The sequence below is a fragment of the Medicago sativa genome, chromosome 2 (assembly GCF_051527215.1).
Source record: "Medicago sativa cultivar Bolivia chromosome 2, Bolivia_mono, whole genome shotgun sequence".
Taxonomy (NCBI): Eukaryota; Viridiplantae; Streptophyta; class Magnoliopsida; order Fabales; family Fabaceae; genus Medicago; species Medicago sativa.
In genome coordinates, this window is record NC_140750.1 from 8,180,623 (window position 1) to 8,200,069 (window position 19,447).

The following is a 19,447-nucleotide window of genomic DNA, read 5'->3' on the forward strand; positions in this document are numbered from 1 at the left end:
AATGTTAATTTTTACTTATAACAGTGACCGGAGGGTGTATGAAGTATCAGATGACTTTGGCCAAAGATATTTACTATTAGGCAATTGAAAGATTAATATCTTTCATTTTGTTAAGAATCATAACGGTTGCCATTATATTTAGATCAGAATAGATTTATTCTTTTCTTTATTCGCTCTTTCAAGTAACAAAATAGGCAATATTTTTTCATTATTCTAAAATTAAGGAGTGAAATAATAAGGTGGTCAATAGTTTGATCCTAACTCTAAAATAATACTTTTTTTAGCACTCCAAAATAATACTGACATTGATTAAATTTTAAAAATCATTTACACTTCATAGAAATATTTTTTGAACTATAGCATTCGGTCTGCCTATCGATACATCATGGAAACATTAGTAGATAATAGTAACTTGCGTGTAGAAGGAAATTGGACGAAGCTTTGGCAACTTAAAGTACCACAAAGAGTGAAGGTTTTTTTATGGAGGGTGGCCCGTGGATGTTTACCGACGCGGTATCGCTTGCAAACAAGAGGTGTTCAATGTAGTGACCGGTGCGTGATGTGTGAGAAGTCATACGAGAATGATTGACATGTTTTCTTTGGTTGTGATGTGTTGCAAGCAATATGGGAAGCAGCAAATCTTTGGCACATCATCAAGGAGAATCTAGAAACCGCAGACGGTTTTGTCTCTCTGTTTTTCCAACTACTCGAACAATTACCTCAACAACAACTTCTCACTTTTGTCATGACTTTATGGTGCATCTGGAAACGAAGAAACGACAAACTTTGGAACGACACTGAAACCAGCCCTCGCGTGTCTGTTCATATGGCGCGTGAAACTTTATTGGAATGGCAGCAAGCTCGAACAAAAAAGGATCGGAGCGAGGAGAAAGAACGAAACAACAACGAATCAATTCACCATGACTAGAGCAGATGGAGAAAACCGGATGAGGGGGAGGTAAAGTGCAATATAGACGCAGGAATCTTCAAGGAAAAAGGTTGTTATGGCATTGGTATATCTCTACGAGGAAGACATGGCGAATACATCAAAGCTAGGACAGATTGGTTTCAAGGATTACCACAACAGGTAGTTTGAGTTTTTCTAAGGTGTCTATTGAACTTGACTGCAAGCAGGTGGTTGACGGAATGACTAAGAAACTCAACACCAACTCCATGTTCGGCGCTATTTTAGAGATATGCAAAGCTTCACTTAACATTTACCAAAACTTTAAGATAAGTTTTACTAGGAGACAAGCAAATAAAGTTGCTCATTTGTTTGCCAGAGCGTCATTATCTTATGCTAGTTCCCAAGTTCATGATCATATGCCATCTTGTATCGAGACTGTTATTATGAATGAAATGAGTTGATTTTGTTTCTGTCAAAAAAAAAAAATTTGAACATAGTTTTAGAGTTTCTTTTCATTTTAATTTTTAATTAATTTTAATATTAATAGTTAAATTCTTATATTAAATAATCAAATAATTATTTTTAAGAGTAAAATAATATAGTTAAAATAATTTTGAGAATCACAAGAACGAATCATAAAATTATTTCTTTATTGTCAAAAATAATTAAAATATATTAATCACCCCATGTATAATCACAAGTTATGCATGTGCTTTTCAGTATGGTCAAGAAAGACTACAAATTTTTTTCCTCTTCATCTGTTTCTCAAGGAAATAATGTCTCTCTTAAATCAACGAAATTGAACTAACTCTCTTTGTTATTCATCCCAAAAAAAATTAATAGATGTGCTCATATGCTAACTAAAATGGAATTTCTTTTTTGAGAGAAACTAACTAAAATGGAATTGTCTACTTCATTTTGAAGTGGATAAAACAGTCACAAGAGGGGGGGGGGGGGGGGGGGGGGGGGGGGGGGGGGGGGTTGAATTGTGACCCTTTAAAAATTAACCTGCAACTTAAAAGTGATTCTCAAGTAGTTTACTTGGAATAGTTAAGTTAGCTTTCTGACTTCAGAACGTTCTGACGTTCTTGTGCAGATTATGCAGAAACTGATTTAATCAAGTAACTGTGTTGTGTGTGTATAGTGTATACTGAATTTAAAAGAGTAAAGGGAAGAGAAAGAACACACAGAGATTTATAGTAGTTCACCCAATGTGGGCTAGTCTACTCCTCACAGTTTTGTGAGATTTTCCACTATGATGCTTGAGATAACCTCTCAAATCCTGCACCTTACAATCTGTGTTCACCTGAACACTTACAACTCTGTATTCTCTAAGCCTCACCAGGCTTGCACCTTGTTGCTAAGTTAACCATTTAGACTTTCACAACCTTTGCTCAAACTAACACTTTAGTACCCCTAAAGCTAGATGAGACTTTCTTTTCTTCTTGCTAAGTTACCCACTTAGACTTTTGCACCTTCAACTCAAACTAACACTTTAGTACCCCTAAAGCTAGATGAGACTTTACAAGATGTTTGGAGTTTGAATGTTTGAGAAACAAACAGAAGAGGGGGAAGAAGAAGTTATCTTTAAAAGAGATAACAAAGAGAATTGATTTACACTACAAAGAAGGTAGAAAGAGCATTCAGTGATGATCAATTCAGAGAAGAATGGAAGGAGAACTTATCTTTAACAAGATAAGAAAGAATTGGTTTACACTACAAAGAAAGTAGAAAGAGCCTTCAGTGATGACCAATTCGAATGTTAAAGCTTCAAACATATTTAAGATGTTTTCTTGTATGCTTTGCAATGGTGCAAGTAATGATGAGTCTTTGATATGTATTTATAGAGTCTTTGGGCTCAAATAGCCGTTGTAGGGTGTCCAATGGTGTTATGCCACGTGTCCTGGGCCCCACAAGATTTTACTTGAAAATCTGGGTGAACATTCTGACCATCAGAATGTTGTTGAGTTCCCAGGATGAACATCAGAATGTTGCTGTGTTCTTCATCAGAATGTTGATATTCATGATGTTCTTCATCTGGGTTCATCAAAGATGAATGTTGGATGAATTTCTGGGCTTGCCCAGCACGTGGTATGAGATTTGTATGAGTTTTATCCTCCAAAAAGTAGCCTTTCCATATGCATCCAGTTTTGCTGGAAAAGGTGGGATAAAGGAAATCAAATCTGTCTTGGACTTTGTGCAGGAAAGAGAGAGCAGTGGATCTGCAACTTCAGGCCCATGCTTCAAAGAAATCTGCTTATTTACAGCTCAGAGGTCAGGTTATCTCTGATGCAGGATCTCTTTTGCTTTGCTTGCTAACTTTTCACCAACTACACTGTTCATTGGCTAAAGCGTGCGCAGACATCAACATTCTGACCATCAGAATGTTCCATTTGTGCTTACTTTAGGATGATTTGTAAGACTAGCTTTTAATGTAATCAATCCTAATAGTAGAGACACGACTGAAGTGCAGTGAATGCAACATCTAGGATAATATTCTCATTGGAATAATCCTAGTATTTTAATGTTCATAGTCTTGGATGAACATTAAAAATCCTTTTGACATAAATCTTTGTTCATGCCTTTATTTGTTGATACATCCATGCAATTGTACTTTTCTGGACCTTTTATTCATGTCAAGTGTACTTGCATGTTCTTCACGTTCTTGATGAATCTGGGTTTGCTTATGAACACCCTTCTGGCTTTCCATCAGAACGTTCAACTTTCTGATCAACATTCTGAACAACATTCTGAACTAACTTTCTGAACTTCAGAGTTAGTTCATGAATTCAAATGTACTTTGATTTCTTGTATCTTGGTATGATTTAAACTTTGTTTGTGTCTTGGTTAATCATTCAAGAACGCACAAATACCAATAACTATCAAAGTCCATTAATCCTTTAATCACCATAAATGCCTTTATTGCTTGATCCATGCAAATGTACTTTTCTGGACATATATCCATGTCACATGTGCCTTGCATAACCTGGATCAATGTTCTTGAGAGTCTTGGCTTGTTAAGAACAACCTTCTGATCTCTGCTTGAACATTCTGATCTTCGAGCAACATTCTGATCTAACTTTCTGATCTCAGTGTTAGATCTTGAATTCAAATGTTCTTTGATTTCTTGATTCTTGGTATGATGTAAACATTGTTCCTGTCTTAGTAAAACACTCAAGAGCACAAGTTAAATACCAAGGAATTAATCAAAGTCCATTAATTCTTTAATCATATTGGTATCCATGTTGTGAGGATATTTCTCCTCCATACTTAAATACTTTATTGATGTATGATGTTGGTGGTTCCACTCCCCAACTTTCGTTTTAGTTAATGAAGGCCTTTTCTTTACAAAGAAAATAGATTTAGTCAGAGAGAGTACTTTCATAATAGAAGAATCAATATTCAAACTTCAGAAAATGTGTCATAGTGTAAATAAGGAGGAGCAAACTAATGAAAAAAAATATATTTAAACAATAATTTTGTATGAAAACTTGTGTATTTAGTATATTAAAAAAATTATAGTATTTATCATTATTAAAAAATAATTTCTTAATTTAAAATCCATAAAAAGGTCAAGAAAACACTGGTTAGACCCAAGTTTAAAAATCCATTTTAGAAACCAAAACCTCACATCCCAAAAAGGACCAGTCAACTCAAAAGAATATCACAATTTGTCAAAAGTACAAAAAAAAAAAAAAACACACACACACACATAATCTCACAATGAAAAAAAGTTATTCAAACATGCAAAAGAAGCCTCCTCTCTACTCAACCATGTGGTGGACCATGGTCCCTACAGCTTACAGAAAAAACGCGTTTTCAGACAAACACTATTATTATTGTTGTTATAGTCAAACACAACCTTAATAAATTATTATACCCTTTTAGAACATACTACAAGAGAAAGAAAAACAAGAACAAGAATAACAACAACTTCACCAAACAGCTACTTCAACAAGGTCCAACCGATTCATTCAACAATTCAACTCAAACCCATTTTTTTTCTTCTCAATCTCTTCCATAAAAAACTGAACTTTTTTGTTTTTCTATAACAAATGATTATGGAAAACACAACTTCAACAACAAGCTCTGATTCTCTTTCTGCAACAATTTGCAACTCAATCCAAGCTTTGGGTCGTGGTTTTGATGTTACATCAGATATTAGGCTTCTTTACTGTAAAGGGGCACCTGGGTCTAGGCTTGTTCATCTCGATGAGGAACATAATAGGGATCTTGCTCTTTCTCAAGAACTTGTTGTTCCTAATGTTTCTTTGGATATTGATTTCTCTCGTGGGAAAAGTGGTATTGAGAAGACCCCTGTTTGTAGTTTTGAAAAGGTAATTGTTTTTGTTTTTCGAATTTTTATTTGTTTTGTTGATTGCTTGAGAAGTGAATATCTCACAGGAAGGAAGAGTCAAAATAAAATAAAAATCATATTTTTATTTATCTGTTCTTGTTTTTATTTGAAAATGTTAGTTGTTAGTATGTTATGTTAGATTTTAGAGTTATTTATGTTGTTTTATTTTATTTTATTTGTGTATGGATTGGCTTATGATTTCAATTTGTTACATTGTATTATCTAAATGCATTGCCTAATTCAATACCTGGCCATTTCCGTTCATTGCATCTTCTAAAGGGATGCATCATGTTAAGAGTCCCACAATTGGATGATGGTCTGAACATGGGTTTATCAGTGAGGGCAATCCTCAATACTTGGATGAAGGTTTTGATAGAATGAGTTATGCTATGTCCAATATAAAAAGTTAATATGGTATAAGAGCCTATCAAAGATCCGTTGAGCCACCATCTATCAGGTGACGGCTATCGGGTTACGCTTTAGATGTCTAGTCCTAGGCGTGAGGTATGTGTGTGTGTTAAGAGTCCTACATTGGATGAGTTATGGCTTGCACATGGGTTTATAAGTGAGGCAAATCCTTACCTTACAAATCGGTTTTGTTAGGATGAGTTAGAACCAATATAAAAAAACTTAATTAATCACATTGTTGATGTTGTAAGGAATGGACAACACACAATTAGATGAGATAATATGAATGGTTTTAGAATATTAATTCCTTTGGGTCCCTAGTTTCCTGAAATTGGAGTTGGATGATTCCAGTTATCTCTCATATCATATGCACTCTCTCAAGCTGCATTTTCTTTTTGGCATAGGATTGGCCTATTGCAATTTAAAGTGCATGCAACAAACTCTGTCATGGTAAAGGTGCAAATTGGTTTTGGTCAAGCAGAACATTATCAGGGAGTTTGGTAAAATCACACCTTATTTGTCAAGCTCTGAATGCAATCATTGCATTAGCTTTATGATTTATCTAGCTCCAACAAGGCTTTATTTTATCTTGCAACCTCTGCGATTTCCAACAAAGTGTCTACTTACAGTGGTTATGTTATTGGTTCTACCTTTCTTTTGTGTGAAAAAACATTATCATAGTATCTTAGCTCTAAAGGATGTTGAAAGGCATTAGAGAATCTTCCATGGTTGGCTAAATTCTTCTTAAAATTACAAAACATGGAGTTGTTTTTAAATGCATGATAATAAGTCGAAGAGTGGTGTGGCGAATCATTGGAAAATGTAGGGATGATAAAATAGTTTAGATGTGTGTGATTGGATTTTCATTATATATTGTCAAAGTTACTTCCGAGGAGGAGCCTTGGCGCAACGGTAAATTTGTTGTCATGTGACTGAAAGGTCACGGGTTCATGTCTTGGAAATAGCCTCATGGGAACTATGGTTAGTTTTATGGTTTTACAGTTCATGTGAGCTCCTATGTCTTTCTCTGATACTATCTTGCAATGAAATTGATAATTATTGTGTAATTCAGCTATATAGTGCCAATGTTGACATAAAATTTGAACTTGTAAAAATGATTTTGGATGCGAATAGTGCTATCTTCTATATGTTTCCTATCTATTTGTTTTGAAATCAGTCTCTTAGAATTTATGGTTGGGCCTAACACAACCCCGCTAAACCGGCTTGTGAGGTGATGGTTGCCCGGATTGGGATTCTCTCCCGTAGCCTTTTCACTGGACAGGGTGCAGTGGAAATCTCCACCGCCCAATTGCTTTTTTAAAAATTTTGTTCTGCACTGTAGAGTCAAACGAGTGGCTGAGATCCCACTGGACTCCAGTCACTGCAGGGGATCTGTTCCCTGGTTGCCCCTGCTATACACACTTGTTCAGGCTAGATCACTTCCAACGTGGGACTCTTAATTATCAAAAGCCTCATTTGATTGAAGATATATATTTGTAGACTCTGCATGATTTTTACTGTAGCTTTCATTTATAAATGACGACTAAATTTTTCAGATGGCAGAATATTTCAATGAAAGGTCAGGCATAGAAGGAAAAATTCCACTTGGAAGCTTCAATTCTATGTTCAACTTCACTGGCTCTTCAATGGTTGATGCAGCAGCCACTAAATCACTTGCCATGGTTGGATATTTCATTCCACTATTCGAAGTTAAATTAACAAAACAAAATTTGGCCTTGAATGATGAAGTCAGGCGCGCTGTTCCTTACTCTTGGGATCCAGCATCCTTGGCTAGGTAAGCTAATTTTTTTTCTGTTTAATGTATAGAGTTATACTTTCTGCAGAAAATGATTTTGACCTGATGTTCTTAGATTTTATGCAATACACAGAGTCTACTTCTAAATTGGCACACACTTAAGATATAATATCATGGTCTTCTGAAGATATAATACCCTGTTGTTAACAAATTTCCCCTCCTCCTAACAAATTAACCACTAAAATTCCTATAAAAAAAGTAATTTCAGCGTTTATTAATATTTATAATTTTATATATAGCAGTTTATGTTCTGGATTAGAAGTGGTTGGTTCTAATGCATTGATAATTATTTATTGCTAATATATTTTTGCAAAACAAAACACTAAATTTTACAACATCCTTGTGTTGTTTAACTAATTAAATATAATTTGTTTACTTGAACTCAAGTCATTCAGCCCCTTGAATATTTCTTTGTGAAGTCTACTAAGAGTTATAGAGTCTCAGGATGCACTTACATAAGCCAATCATCCTTTTTATTCTTCTTAGGAAACAGACCTAAAATAAAGAGCTTTTCAAAATCCAAATGACCACAACTTTGTCTGAATTGTTCAGGTTAAGATTTGTATTTTGATGATAACACAAAAGCTCCTGGTTGGCTGAGACAAACACATTGTTATAATGAATGAAATTCTGTATACTTCACTTGTCATCAGTGTTATTTAGTTATCTTGTTAAAGAAATTGTGCTTTGTCTTTTCCAGATTCTTAATCTTATTTTTTTTTTCTTCTTTCAAATTAAAGTACATAATTCTACTTACGCATCTAAAAGACAATGGAATTTTTCATTATTGTTGTACTGTGAAAATGAAGATTTCACAAAACATATATATAATCCGACTTAAGTTGATTGATCCAATTTTTTTTCCCATTTCCCCTTAAAATCTCAAAAGAAAAGAGTTTTTTTTTTTTTGAGGGGAGAGGAGAGGGGAACAAAAAAAAAAAAAAAAGTTATATATCCTATTTGCTAGTTTATATGGACAGAGTCAAGTTCTAATCGGAAATTTTTGCCCTTGCTTCTCAGTTTTATTGAGAATTATGGTACCCATATTGTTACATCTGCAACAGTTGGTGGCAGAGACGTCGTGTATATTAGGCAGCACCAATCATCTTCTTTGTCTGCACCAGACATTGAGAACTATGTTAAGGACATTGAAAATGATAGGTTTCTTGATGCAAAAAACACATCAGGACCCGCTGCTTTGAAGTACAAAGAGAAGGTTAGTATTAAGAGTGGCCTCTTCCCCATTACTGTGAAAATATACAACCTTTTCTGCTTCTGATTATTAATGAAACTTGGTTTATTTTATGCTAATGCATTATGTTGTAGCCTTGTGCATTTATTTCTGGCAATTACACTCTATTTATGCCCTGTTTGGATAAACAACTTAATTAAGTTCTTATGTATAATGCTTAAAAGATAAAATAAATTTGAACTGTTTTAATATAAACTATAAGTTTTTTCATAAGCTATCATAGAGAGCTGATCAAAATAAGCTGAATACAGCTTATGTACATGTCATAAGTTTTTTCTATAATCTCTTCCAAACAGTCTCCATTCTCCAAGTGCATATGTCAGTAGTTAAGTTCAAATAAGTCAATCCAAACTGACAATAGAAAATGTTGCAGTCACTAATTCAGTCCTCAGACTGTCACGCTACTAATCTCAGTGAAGTGATCTTTTCATTATGTCACTGCAGGATGTTACAGTCATTTTTAGAAGAAGAGGAGGGGATGATCTTGAGCAAAGTCATATTAAATGGGTGGAAACTGTAAAATTGGCGCCAGACATTATTAGCATGAAGTTTACACCCATCGTTTCTCTTCTTGAAGGAGTACATGGCGTAAAGCTTTTGGAACGTGCTATTGATCTATATCTTCAGTGTAAGTTCTAATCCAATCACTATTGCTGCAAAGTTGATCTTATTACCTCTGGCAATAGTTATGCTAGGGTAATGAGCTCATTCAGCCCTAGGATCAGTTATAATATCATCAACTTCATAATATAAACTGCAATATCAATCAGGATATTTAAAAAAAAAAAAAAAACTTTATGAATTTACGATGAGGCTTTCTTAACAATAAATGTCAGCTGCATGTTTAGGGATCCCAGTTATTATATGAATTTGTAGGAAAAAGTTATGGTTCTGTGCCTGAAAACAACTCATGAAATAGGCAGAGTTCAGAAGAAATTGAGCTTGAAAACTGGGATAGTAATACTAGACATGACAATTTCTGGACAAGTATATCAAAATGTTAGCATAATTTTTTAAAGTAGATAATTGACCCCTCTTATATTAAACAGACAAACCTCCTATTGAAGACCTACAGTATTTCTTGGATTTCCAAATAACTCGAGTTTGGGCGCCGGAGCAGAATAATCTACAAAGAAAGGAGCCTGTTTGTCAATCTCTTCAGTTCAGCTTAATGGGACCTAAGCTTTTTGTCAGTCCAGATCAGGTATTGTTTCCTAAATTCTACTATATTTAACATGGATATCAGATTATGTCAAAAAAGGACTATTCATAACACAAAACATAGAATCAGTGCTTAAATTGTGATTCTACGATTCTATTTAATTGAATTCAAACTAGCTATGAAGATTTTTCAGAAACCTCAGACGGTTCATTGTAACACTCAAAGTTAAATGAATTATGGTAGGGTACGAAATTGAGAAATTACAAGTTTTATTTGAATTGAATTAAAACTCTGCCTATGTCTTATTGTTGAAAATCATCAAAAATTCAGTTCGACCTATGAAGCACTGACACACACACGAACACCAAACACAACTCTAACACATAGACACTGGTAGTAATTTAAGAAAATGGAAGTGATTGAATATAAACACATGAGTCAGTATCGGACACCAAACACACCTTCAATCTCAAGTATCAATGCTACATAGAGTCCGATGCACAGATAAAATAGGAGGGTTGTTTTAGTTCTTAAAACAGTGAAAGTAAATTTTGTCAAATCTTTATGATAGACTATAGATTATAACTTGGTTATAACTTAGTTTGTGTAGTTGAGTTCAGGATCCACATTTATCACATTTGCTACAGCAACGAAAGATCATGTACTTCAGAATTTTGATTTGTATGTTTTTAACTCTAGACTACAAGTGAGTGAGGCAACACCATGACTTGTCATCGCAGGTAACAGTTGGACGCAAGCCTGTGACCGGACTAAGGCTGAGCCTAGAAGGCAACAAACAGAACCGACTCGCAATTCATTTGCAGCATTTAGTATCACTCCCGAAAAACCTCCAACCACATTGGGATGCACACATGGCCATAGGTGCTCCCAAATGGCAAGGTCCGGAGGAGCAAGACAGCCGTTGGTTTGAACCGATCAAATGGAAGAACTTCTCCCATGTAAGCACTGCACCGATTGAGATAACTGAAACCAACATTGGGGACCTCTCTGGTGTTCATATTGTCACTGGGGCCCAACTCGGCGTTTGGGACTTCGGTGCCAAAAATGTATTACACCTCAAACTACTTTTCTCTAAGGTACCAGGGTGCACGATAAGACGGTCAGTGTGGGATCATAACCCTTCCACTCCGGCAGCTGCACACAAATCAGACGGTGCTTCGTCATCATCGGCGAAGAAAACCACTGACGAGAAAAAGGAAGATAGTTCCGTCCACATTGGAAAACTCGCGAAAATTGTGGACATGACAGAAATGTCGAAAGGGCCGCAAGATATTCCTGGTCATTGGTTAGTTACAGGGGCTAAGCTTGGAGTAGAAAAAGGAAAAATTGTACTCAGGATAAAATACTCCTTGCTAAACTATTGATTCATATTCTTTTCCTCCCTTTGAATTTGTTTTTTTTCCCCTTCACACTAGAAACAATAGCCAAGCATTCTTTGCACAGGGAATCAATCTTTTGAGTTCTTTTGTGATTTGTAGATTTTCTTTTTTAGTTATTTAGTTGGTGATGCAATGGTTTATTATATTTCTATAACTTTGTATTAAATTTTGTTGATTTAATGGAATATGAGCATAGTGACATTATGAGGCGAGTTTATGTTTGTCTTAGATTACATAGATTCACTGAAGTTTGAAGGACTATCTTCTACATTTTTACCTGAATGGATGGTGCATGGTTGAAAAAACCAGATTGGATGGTGTAATTTGAAGGCTAGTGAACTAAACGAATCTTGGTTTTCAGAAAACTCAAAATCGAATGATGAAAAGTAGTAACAAAAAAATTTATCCAATTCAAAATCAGTTGAAATTGGTATAAGAAAATCCGTTTAAGTTTTAGTTATTTTATTTATTTTATTTGTCATTTTCTTACCATATGGGTTAAACGTTAATACTTTGGATTCGTTAAACATTTTGACACTTTCAATGCTTAGTTTTTTCAAACTTTAGCTTTTGGTTACAAACTCCTTAGTTAGTACTATATATAGAATTTCACATAATCAATTTAATTATTATTAGATTTTAATATAAATTCATTGTCAACGCCTTTCATGAACTTAACTCAGTTGATAGAAACAATTCATAATATATACATTACAGCCATCAAGCGATCCAAATATTTTCCTTAACATCGAAGATTGCATGTCATCTTTTCTCTTATTATTGTATCGGGGTCTTTTTGTGTTATATTATTGGTTTAACTAACTAAAACTGCACCTTTAGTAAAAAAAAAAAAAAAAAATAGAACGAAAGTTACAGCAATGAAGCTTGGATATTTTCATGGGTTGAATTGCCAACCAATATTTGATAATCTCAGGACACAAGAAAAGAAGACAAGAATAAAAAATAAGAAATTAGTCAAACGACGGAGAAAAGGGAAGAACAAACAGATGGGAAGAAAATGACATATCAGCATGTTTGTAACTTTTTTTTTTTTCCTTTTAAAAAATGTTTTCATTTACTCCATAACAGTTCATTCCAGTTTTAAATTGCATGCACCTTCTACATCTCAGTATTTACCTTGTGGAAAAGAAAAAAAAAATGAACATTGTGGTGTAACAATCAAGGGTCATTTTTTATGTATGTTTAGGAACTTATATTAATGGACTATACATATATTCCAAATCCACTGGCAGAAATTTGTTTTCACATGGAATTTCTAGAGATTATCTAAATTCTAAATGAGATTAAACCTATATAAGGTTGTGGCAGTTTCAATTTAACAACTTTTGGAGCCATGTTATAAAGTACCCTCTGGCTTTGTGATTCTTGTTGAAAAATAGACTGCAAACTTTGGAATCTATCTCTTCCAAAGTCGGTAAATCTCATGTAATGCATTTCACTATCAACAAAAAAATCAGTTGCATTGTGTCTAATGAAACTGTTTACCACATATCCAGCTGTGATAGTCTAACTAGGCAACAGTTACTTTGGTTAATATATATAGTATATACTTTTGGCATAGTTAATTTGGCCAGTAATTCTCTTTTAAGCATGTTCTTATTGGAATCAGTTTTATAAATTTTAATAAAATACCAAAACTATATCAAATAACTTCAATTGAGTGTACAATGTTCTTTTAAAAAAAATTGTATAAACATCGTTTGAAACACTCGAGTTTACAACTATGCTGAAACGATGGTTATATGTAATTTACCTGTTGACTTCTTGATTACTCGGCTCCATTTTTCTAAAATTTGAAGGGCCAAGACAAAACTAAAGTATAAATAAATATATATCGACGATAAAATCACATTTCTAAACGTCAAAATTTTCCGTGGATGATCGTTAGTGACTTAGTTTGATACTTTGTTTATTGAAATTATTAAATGAAATAATTGTGCTAAAAAGCTTAAATCTCACTTCCATACGGTATTATGTGAAATGAGTTTGAATCTCACTTCTAAAAGTTAGCTCAGAAGACGAGAGTATCTGAACACATATGCATCCAACGGTCCAAAACTTAACGATGTAGAACTCGAATACAACTTAAATATTATGCGAATACTTACTCTTAGGAAGTTTAGGTGTAAAAAGCTGAGTCAGCGAGATCTTTACTCAGTCATCAGATGCCACGTAGGCGCCACATATCTAATCACCTGCCACGTAGGCGGATTAACTTAATTTGGACCAAATTTCAAGTGATTAATATTTGCAGTGGCAAATTGGGAGTATCTGAACACATATTTCAAGTGATTAAATATTATGCAAATTGGGAGTATCTGAAACCAACTGTTCACATGTATTTAGGCTTTTATTTTTTTTTGGTCAAGTAAGCTTTTATTTTTTACTATATTTTGTATATTGATAAATAATGCTTAGTTTAACTGAATTTAATGTATATATAGACATACATCGGTCTTCTCTGCTGTCATTGTATTTTCACCAATTCAGCTCTTTCTTTTGAATTGTCTACTCAGAGTGCTCTGCACAGCCATGGTATGAAATTTTACCTTATTTTTCACTTGCACCATGTGCCTCACCTTTTTCTATTTTCTTAATTCTTACTAGGTACTTTTTTTTTTTTTTTTTGGTACAAAATTCTTACTAGGTACTTATTATGTCTTTTTTTCATTTTTGTCCATGCAGGAAAAAGCTGAGTTTGTTGACATGAAGTTGGAAGCTGAGCTTCAACTGGTTGATGGAAATAAAGTGGATTGGAAAGGAAGAAGTGCACTGAAATTCAAATATGGTGGAATGAAAGCTGCTTTGCTCATGCTAGGTAGGTAAAGATAAGGTCTATTTCCCTGTAAGTGACAACTGAATAGAAAGATGAACCTTAGTTAAGAATTAAAATGGATTATGTCATCCTATACTCAAGGTTTTAAATTGCTATCAGATTTGTTTTTGTTGTCATCTTTAATATAGTGAAGTAAAATATGGTTGATATTATGACAATTGTACTTGTGCGTAATTTCAGCGGCGTTTGCCACTTCATAGACAGAAAAAGAAAAAGATTAAAAACTTTGACATCACATATTCACGGTCAAGGTGCACGACCATAATTTAAATAAAAACGTTAAATGTTACGAAACATTGTTATCCCAAAACTCACAATTGTTTTGATTTTTAAACTCGGATCGTGTGTGTGAATAGAAATGCTTTGTTACCACAAATTTATTTAAAACAAAGAAAAATATACTTTGGTAGCGGTTACTTATGTTTGTGTTTGGGTGCAGTCACACTTGGTTTGGAAAATTTGGCAACTTTCTCACTAGCTGTGAACTCGGTGCCATATTTCATGGGAATCATGCATTATGAACTAGAAGATGCTGCTAACATGCTCACCAACTATATGGGTGTCAGTTACATTCTCTCTATTTTGGTGGCTATTGTTGCTGATACATGGATTGGTAGATACAAATCTGTTTTATTTTCTGGAGTCTTCGAGTTTTTGGTAAGATACAATAATCCTCTCTCAATACCTCTTCAACATTTTGTGTAAGTTATTAGCATGCACTAATCTAAATCCAAAATTGCGAAGTGCGATGAAAATGAAAGTTCCGTTCAAATTCAATGTTTTAAATGGATCCCTCCGTTTTACTCCACTCACGATTTTGGTCCCCCTATATGTGAAATCCTTAGAAAATTGAGGGACCAAATTAGTAAATTTTAAATTGAGGTGGTCAAAATCATAAATGAGACGAAATACGGAGACTAAAACTGTATTGAAGCCAAATTCTAGGATGAGTTTATTGATTGTCGTTGCAGGGCCTTGCATTGCTTACAGTACAAGCAATGGATCGCTGTGTTTTACCTCACTCACGTTTTTGTTGATTGTTGTTGCAGGGCCTTGCATTGCTTACAATACAAGCACACTATCCTAGTCTTAAGCCAAAAGATTGCAATGTCAATGACATAACAGCTCATTGTAAAACACCAAGTCGAGGCCAGGAAGCTATTCTCTTCATTGGTCTATACTTGTTGGCCTTCGGCAGCGCAGGAACCAAAGCTGCATTGCCATCACATGGTGCAGATCAGTTTGATGAATCAGACCCCAAAGAAGAAAAGAAAATGTCCACCTTCTTTAACATTCTATTGCTTGCAGTTTGCATGGGTGGTGCAGTCAGCTTAACTTTCATTGTCTGGATACAAATCAACAAAGGATGGGATTGGGGATTTGGTATTGGCACCATAGCTATATTTTTGGGTACCGTAATTTTCGCTGCTGGTTTGCCACTATACAGAATTCAACTTGCTACAGGAAATAGTGTTCTCCTTGAGATCATACAGGTATCTAGCTATCTAAGCCTTTGTCAATACTGCATAGCCTTGTTTGGATAAACAACTTAATTAACACTTATTTTGAATATTTGAGGTTTTGAAGACCATATTATATTGCATTGATTGAGCTGTTTGTTATAACTTTTGGTCATGTTTTTGCCAGGTCTACGTTGCTGCAATCCGCAACAGAAATCTTCCTTTGCCTGAAGATTCAAAAGAACTATATGAGATTGAACAGGACAAGGAAGCTGCTGAGGAAATTGAGTTTCTACCTCATAGAGACATTTTCAGGTTCGAATTCTCAATTCTACACTAGCCTGAAACATACTTGTATCTCTTTTGGTCATAACACACTAGCAAAAGTGATACATGCAAGATTAGAAAGAAGAGTCTTGGATCAATCATTTATTAAAATTCATATATAATAGTATATATATGCCTCTACGTAAATCTAAAATGAAGATCCCTTTTGACAGGTTCTTGGACAAAGCAGCTATAGATTCAAAACCTGATATGCAATCGGGGAAATCAGAGGCACCAAGTACAAGTCCATGGAAACTTTGCAGGGTTACACAAGTAGAAAATGCCAAAATCATTCTTAGTATGGTTCCAATATTCTGTTGTACAATTATAATGACCCTTTGCCTAGCTCAACTCCAAACCTTTTCAATCGAACAAGGCTACACCATGGACACAAAAGTCACCAAACATTTTCACATCCCACCTGCATCCCTCCCATTCATCCCAATCATGTTCTTAATCATTCTCGTACCTATCTACGACCGCATTTTCGTTCCTGTTATACGTAAATTCACCGGTATTCCAACCGGTGTTACACACTTGCAACGTATAGGTGTTGGTCTTATACTTGCTTCCGTATCAATGGCTGTCGCTTCAATTGTAGAAGTAAAAAGAAAAAGAGTGGCCAATGACAATAACATGCTTGATGCTTTACCAGTATATCAGCCATTGCCTATAAGCACATTTTGGCTTTCTTTTCAGTATTTCATATTTGGCATAGCTGACATATTCACCTATATTGGTCTCCTTCAGTTTTTCTATTCAGAGGCACCAAAAGGACTTAAATCTACATCAACTTGCTTCCTTTGGACTTCAATGGCGCTTGGATATTTTCTAAGTACCATAGTGGTTAAGTGTATCAATGGTGCCACCAAGCATACCAAAAGTGGGGGTTGGTTAATAGGGAATAATATCAATAGAAATCATCTAAACCTGTTCTACTTGTTCCTTTCCATTGTGAGCTTGATCAACTTCTTTGTCTATTTGTTTGTTTCAAAGAGGTACAAATACAGACCTCAAGGTACTAAGGTCTCAGCTGATGGCAGTTCAAAGGAGTGAACATAAGGAAGAAAAAAGAAGGCTTTATATAGCTCTTATTATGCTGTGTTAAGTGACAAAATAGAGATTTGGTAGCTTTATTTCATCTTAATTTGGAGGTTATAGTCTCAAAGATATTCATAATCCTTGAGTAAATAATCTGTATGCCTTTAGGCATAATCGATACCTGTTCAATCTTCTTGTCACAACTTACCTGTCTTTACTTTATATATTTCTATATCAATTTCGCATTCCTGAGACCATATCAAATATGGTATGAGAAAGACGCTTATATTTTGGCAATGATGAAAACCACTTGCACGTGATTGGCAAGAGCATTCTTGAAGTGTTCCAAAATCCAAATCACTTCTATATCATCTTCTCTCTTTTATATTTTTCAAACTGTGCATTCAAAAAGAACTTGTAATCACTGATGTTCACGAGCTTTGTAGCATCGACACGTTTAATTGAAGGTATGTCCACTGTCAGACATGGACATGACATTGACAATGTGATTACATTCAATTAATTTATTATCTCAAATTATTACCAATATCAACCAACGTGTTAGTGTCGATATATCATGTCCGGTATCCACGCCAGTGCTTCATAGTCCACGAGCAACATTCAATTAAGGTGTCAATTAAGCTGAAAAACCTCTTTGTAAACTACTCTCAAATTTATTTTTTATTTATCTTATCTTTAATTTTAGGGACACTTTTATGTGACCGTTGACAAAGTTGATGGTTACGGAGGAAGTTGGTTTATTCACACGTGGCGTGTCTTAATATTAGGTAGGAGTATCTATGTGTGAACCATTTCATTTATTATTCTTTGGTATGATTAAAAAAAAAAAATCTTCATCCATATGATATTTTCTAAGTATTGAAAAACTTATAGAGCATTTTTTTTTTGAAGGAAACTTATAAAGCATTTAAGAAGTCTTTGATGGCTTCTTCCACGACTATGAGACCCAGGGCAAAAATCTCCTTAATACTGATCATGTTAATAGTTTTTTCATATAGCAATATGTAATTTGTTGAATTCTTTTATCTAATTTGCAAAAATTTGGCACCTCTGTCTGTTATTGCAAATCGTTTGAACTTATAAAATGTTTAGTCAGAGCTTTGTCCATGGAAAAAACATTAATTATGAAAATTTTACCATACTAAAGGATAAAGATAAACTTCCACAAGATCATATCTTATGCCAAATAAGACTAGTAGACTAATATATAGGATAATGATAAACTTCCACGAGATCATGTCACAAAAGTAGCCATACATCCGTAGTGACAACTACGAATACCAACTTTAACAACAAATAAATCGTCAAAGAGTTCTCCGTCAAATAACCCTTCAGGCTAATCCTCAACCCCGACCCCGATTATGTGCAACCGTGTGGCACATGATCGTCCGGAGATTTACGAGTTGGGCAAGTGTGGGGTGGTCTAAATAACATGTGTAGGAGGATAACAACTTATTTGGACTGTGGATATTGTGTTGTATTGAGATGTTACGTCCTTTGCCAAATTAAAGGTCTACTACAAAATAGAATGCTGCTCTTTACCCAAACAGTTCAGCTCATTCCCAAAGTAAAAGTCCAAAATGCCCCTACGCAACTTAAGTTGCGCTAGTGTAATATGAGAAATACACTAGCGCATGTTAAGTTGCGCTAGTGTATTCTGAGCTCAAGTTAAGTTGCGCTAGTGTATTCTGAGCTCAAGTTAAGTTGCGCTAGTGTATTCTGAACAGAAATACACTAGCTTACGTTAAGTTGCGCTGCGCAACTTAAGTTGCGCTATTCTGAACAAAAATACACTAGCTCAAGTTAAGTTGCGCTGCGCAACTTAAGTTGCGCTAGTGTATTCTGAGCTCAAGTTAAGTTGCGCTACGCAACTTAAGTTGCGTATGGGCATTTTGGACTTTTACTTTGGGAATGAGCAGAACTGTTTGGGTAAAGAGCAGCATTCTACAAAATATTTGACCCACTGCTCTGAATGTTCAGTGTCATATCTAAAAGGCAAGAAAATTGATACTGTATAGAAAAAAAATTCTCCTCCCACTCTTCAATATTTTTAAGAGCCTCACAATGATTGTTTTTTTTAACAAATTTATCTCTTCCAGACTACAGAATCTGGACGGGAGCTAATCCGAACAATTATAAAAAGTCTAATCTCTGATACTAGATTTTATAATTTTTAAGACTTTCCGCAAATCTTGATTGACCATTATTATTTGAACAATTTATGTACATAATGTTTAATCCTATTTGAGGTCTGCTAAGATATTAGGGATAAATTTTAGGATTATAGATTCTTTTCACAAAAACATTATAATTAGAATAATTTAGTTAAGGTTTTTTTTTGAAAGGCAATTTAGCTAAGGGTTGATTCTTGAAATTGATCATGTAATATACTTGAAGTCAAAAGAATGATCATGTAAAAAAAAAAACGTAAATTCTATC

The 19,447-nt window shown here is 34.5% G+C and overlaps 2 protein-coding genes across 7 annotated transcripts; both read left to right on the forward strand.

Annotated features, from left to right (window-relative positions):
* The first annotated feature begins 4,820 nt into the window (after positions 1-4,820).
* On the forward strand, positions 4,821-11,514 carry CAD1 (MAC/Perforin domain-containing protein). 5 transcript variants are annotated; one of them, XM_085742584.1, is made up of 7 exons: positions 4,821-5,909; positions 6,055-6,653; positions 7,229-7,467; positions 8,509-8,704; positions 9,185-9,368; positions 9,790-9,944; positions 10,643-11,514. In XM_085742584.1, exons 2-7 carry the CDS (start codon positions 6,642-6,644, stop codon positions 11,285-11,287), a joined length of 1,431 nt encoding a protein of 476 aa, XP_085598710.1. In that variant the 5' UTR covers positions 4,821-5,909; positions 6,055-6,641; the 3' UTR covers positions 11,288-11,514. The 5 variants fall into 5 exon arrangements, with proteins under 5 accessions (XP_085598710.1, XP_085598711.1, XP_085598709.1 ...); XM_085742585.1 differs by having other exon boundaries at positions 4,821-5,244; positions 6,077-6,679; XM_085742583.1 differs by having other exon boundaries at positions 4,821-5,244; positions 6,077-6,653.
* A 2,249-nt stretch (positions 11,515-13,763) lies between these two features.
* On the forward strand, positions 13,764-17,190 carry LOC146944193 (protein NRT1/ PTR FAMILY 4.6-like). Of its 2 annotated transcripts, XM_085742588.1 has the most exons (6): positions 13,764-13,858; positions 14,009-14,141; positions 14,599-14,816; positions 15,209-15,652; positions 15,807-15,934; positions 16,120-17,190. In XM_085742588.1, the coding sequence occupies exons 1-6, from the start codon at positions 13,856-13,858 to the stop codon at positions 17,000-17,002; spliced, it is 1,809 nt and encodes a 602-aa protein (XP_085598714.1). In that variant the 5' UTR covers positions 13,764-13,855; the 3' UTR covers positions 17,003-17,190. The 2 variants fall into 2 exon arrangements, with proteins under 2 accessions (XP_085598714.1, XP_085598713.1); XM_085742587.1 differs by lacking the exon at positions 13,764-13,858 and having other exon boundaries at positions 14,003-14,141.
* The last annotated feature ends 2,257 nt before the right edge of the window (positions 17,191-19,447 follow it).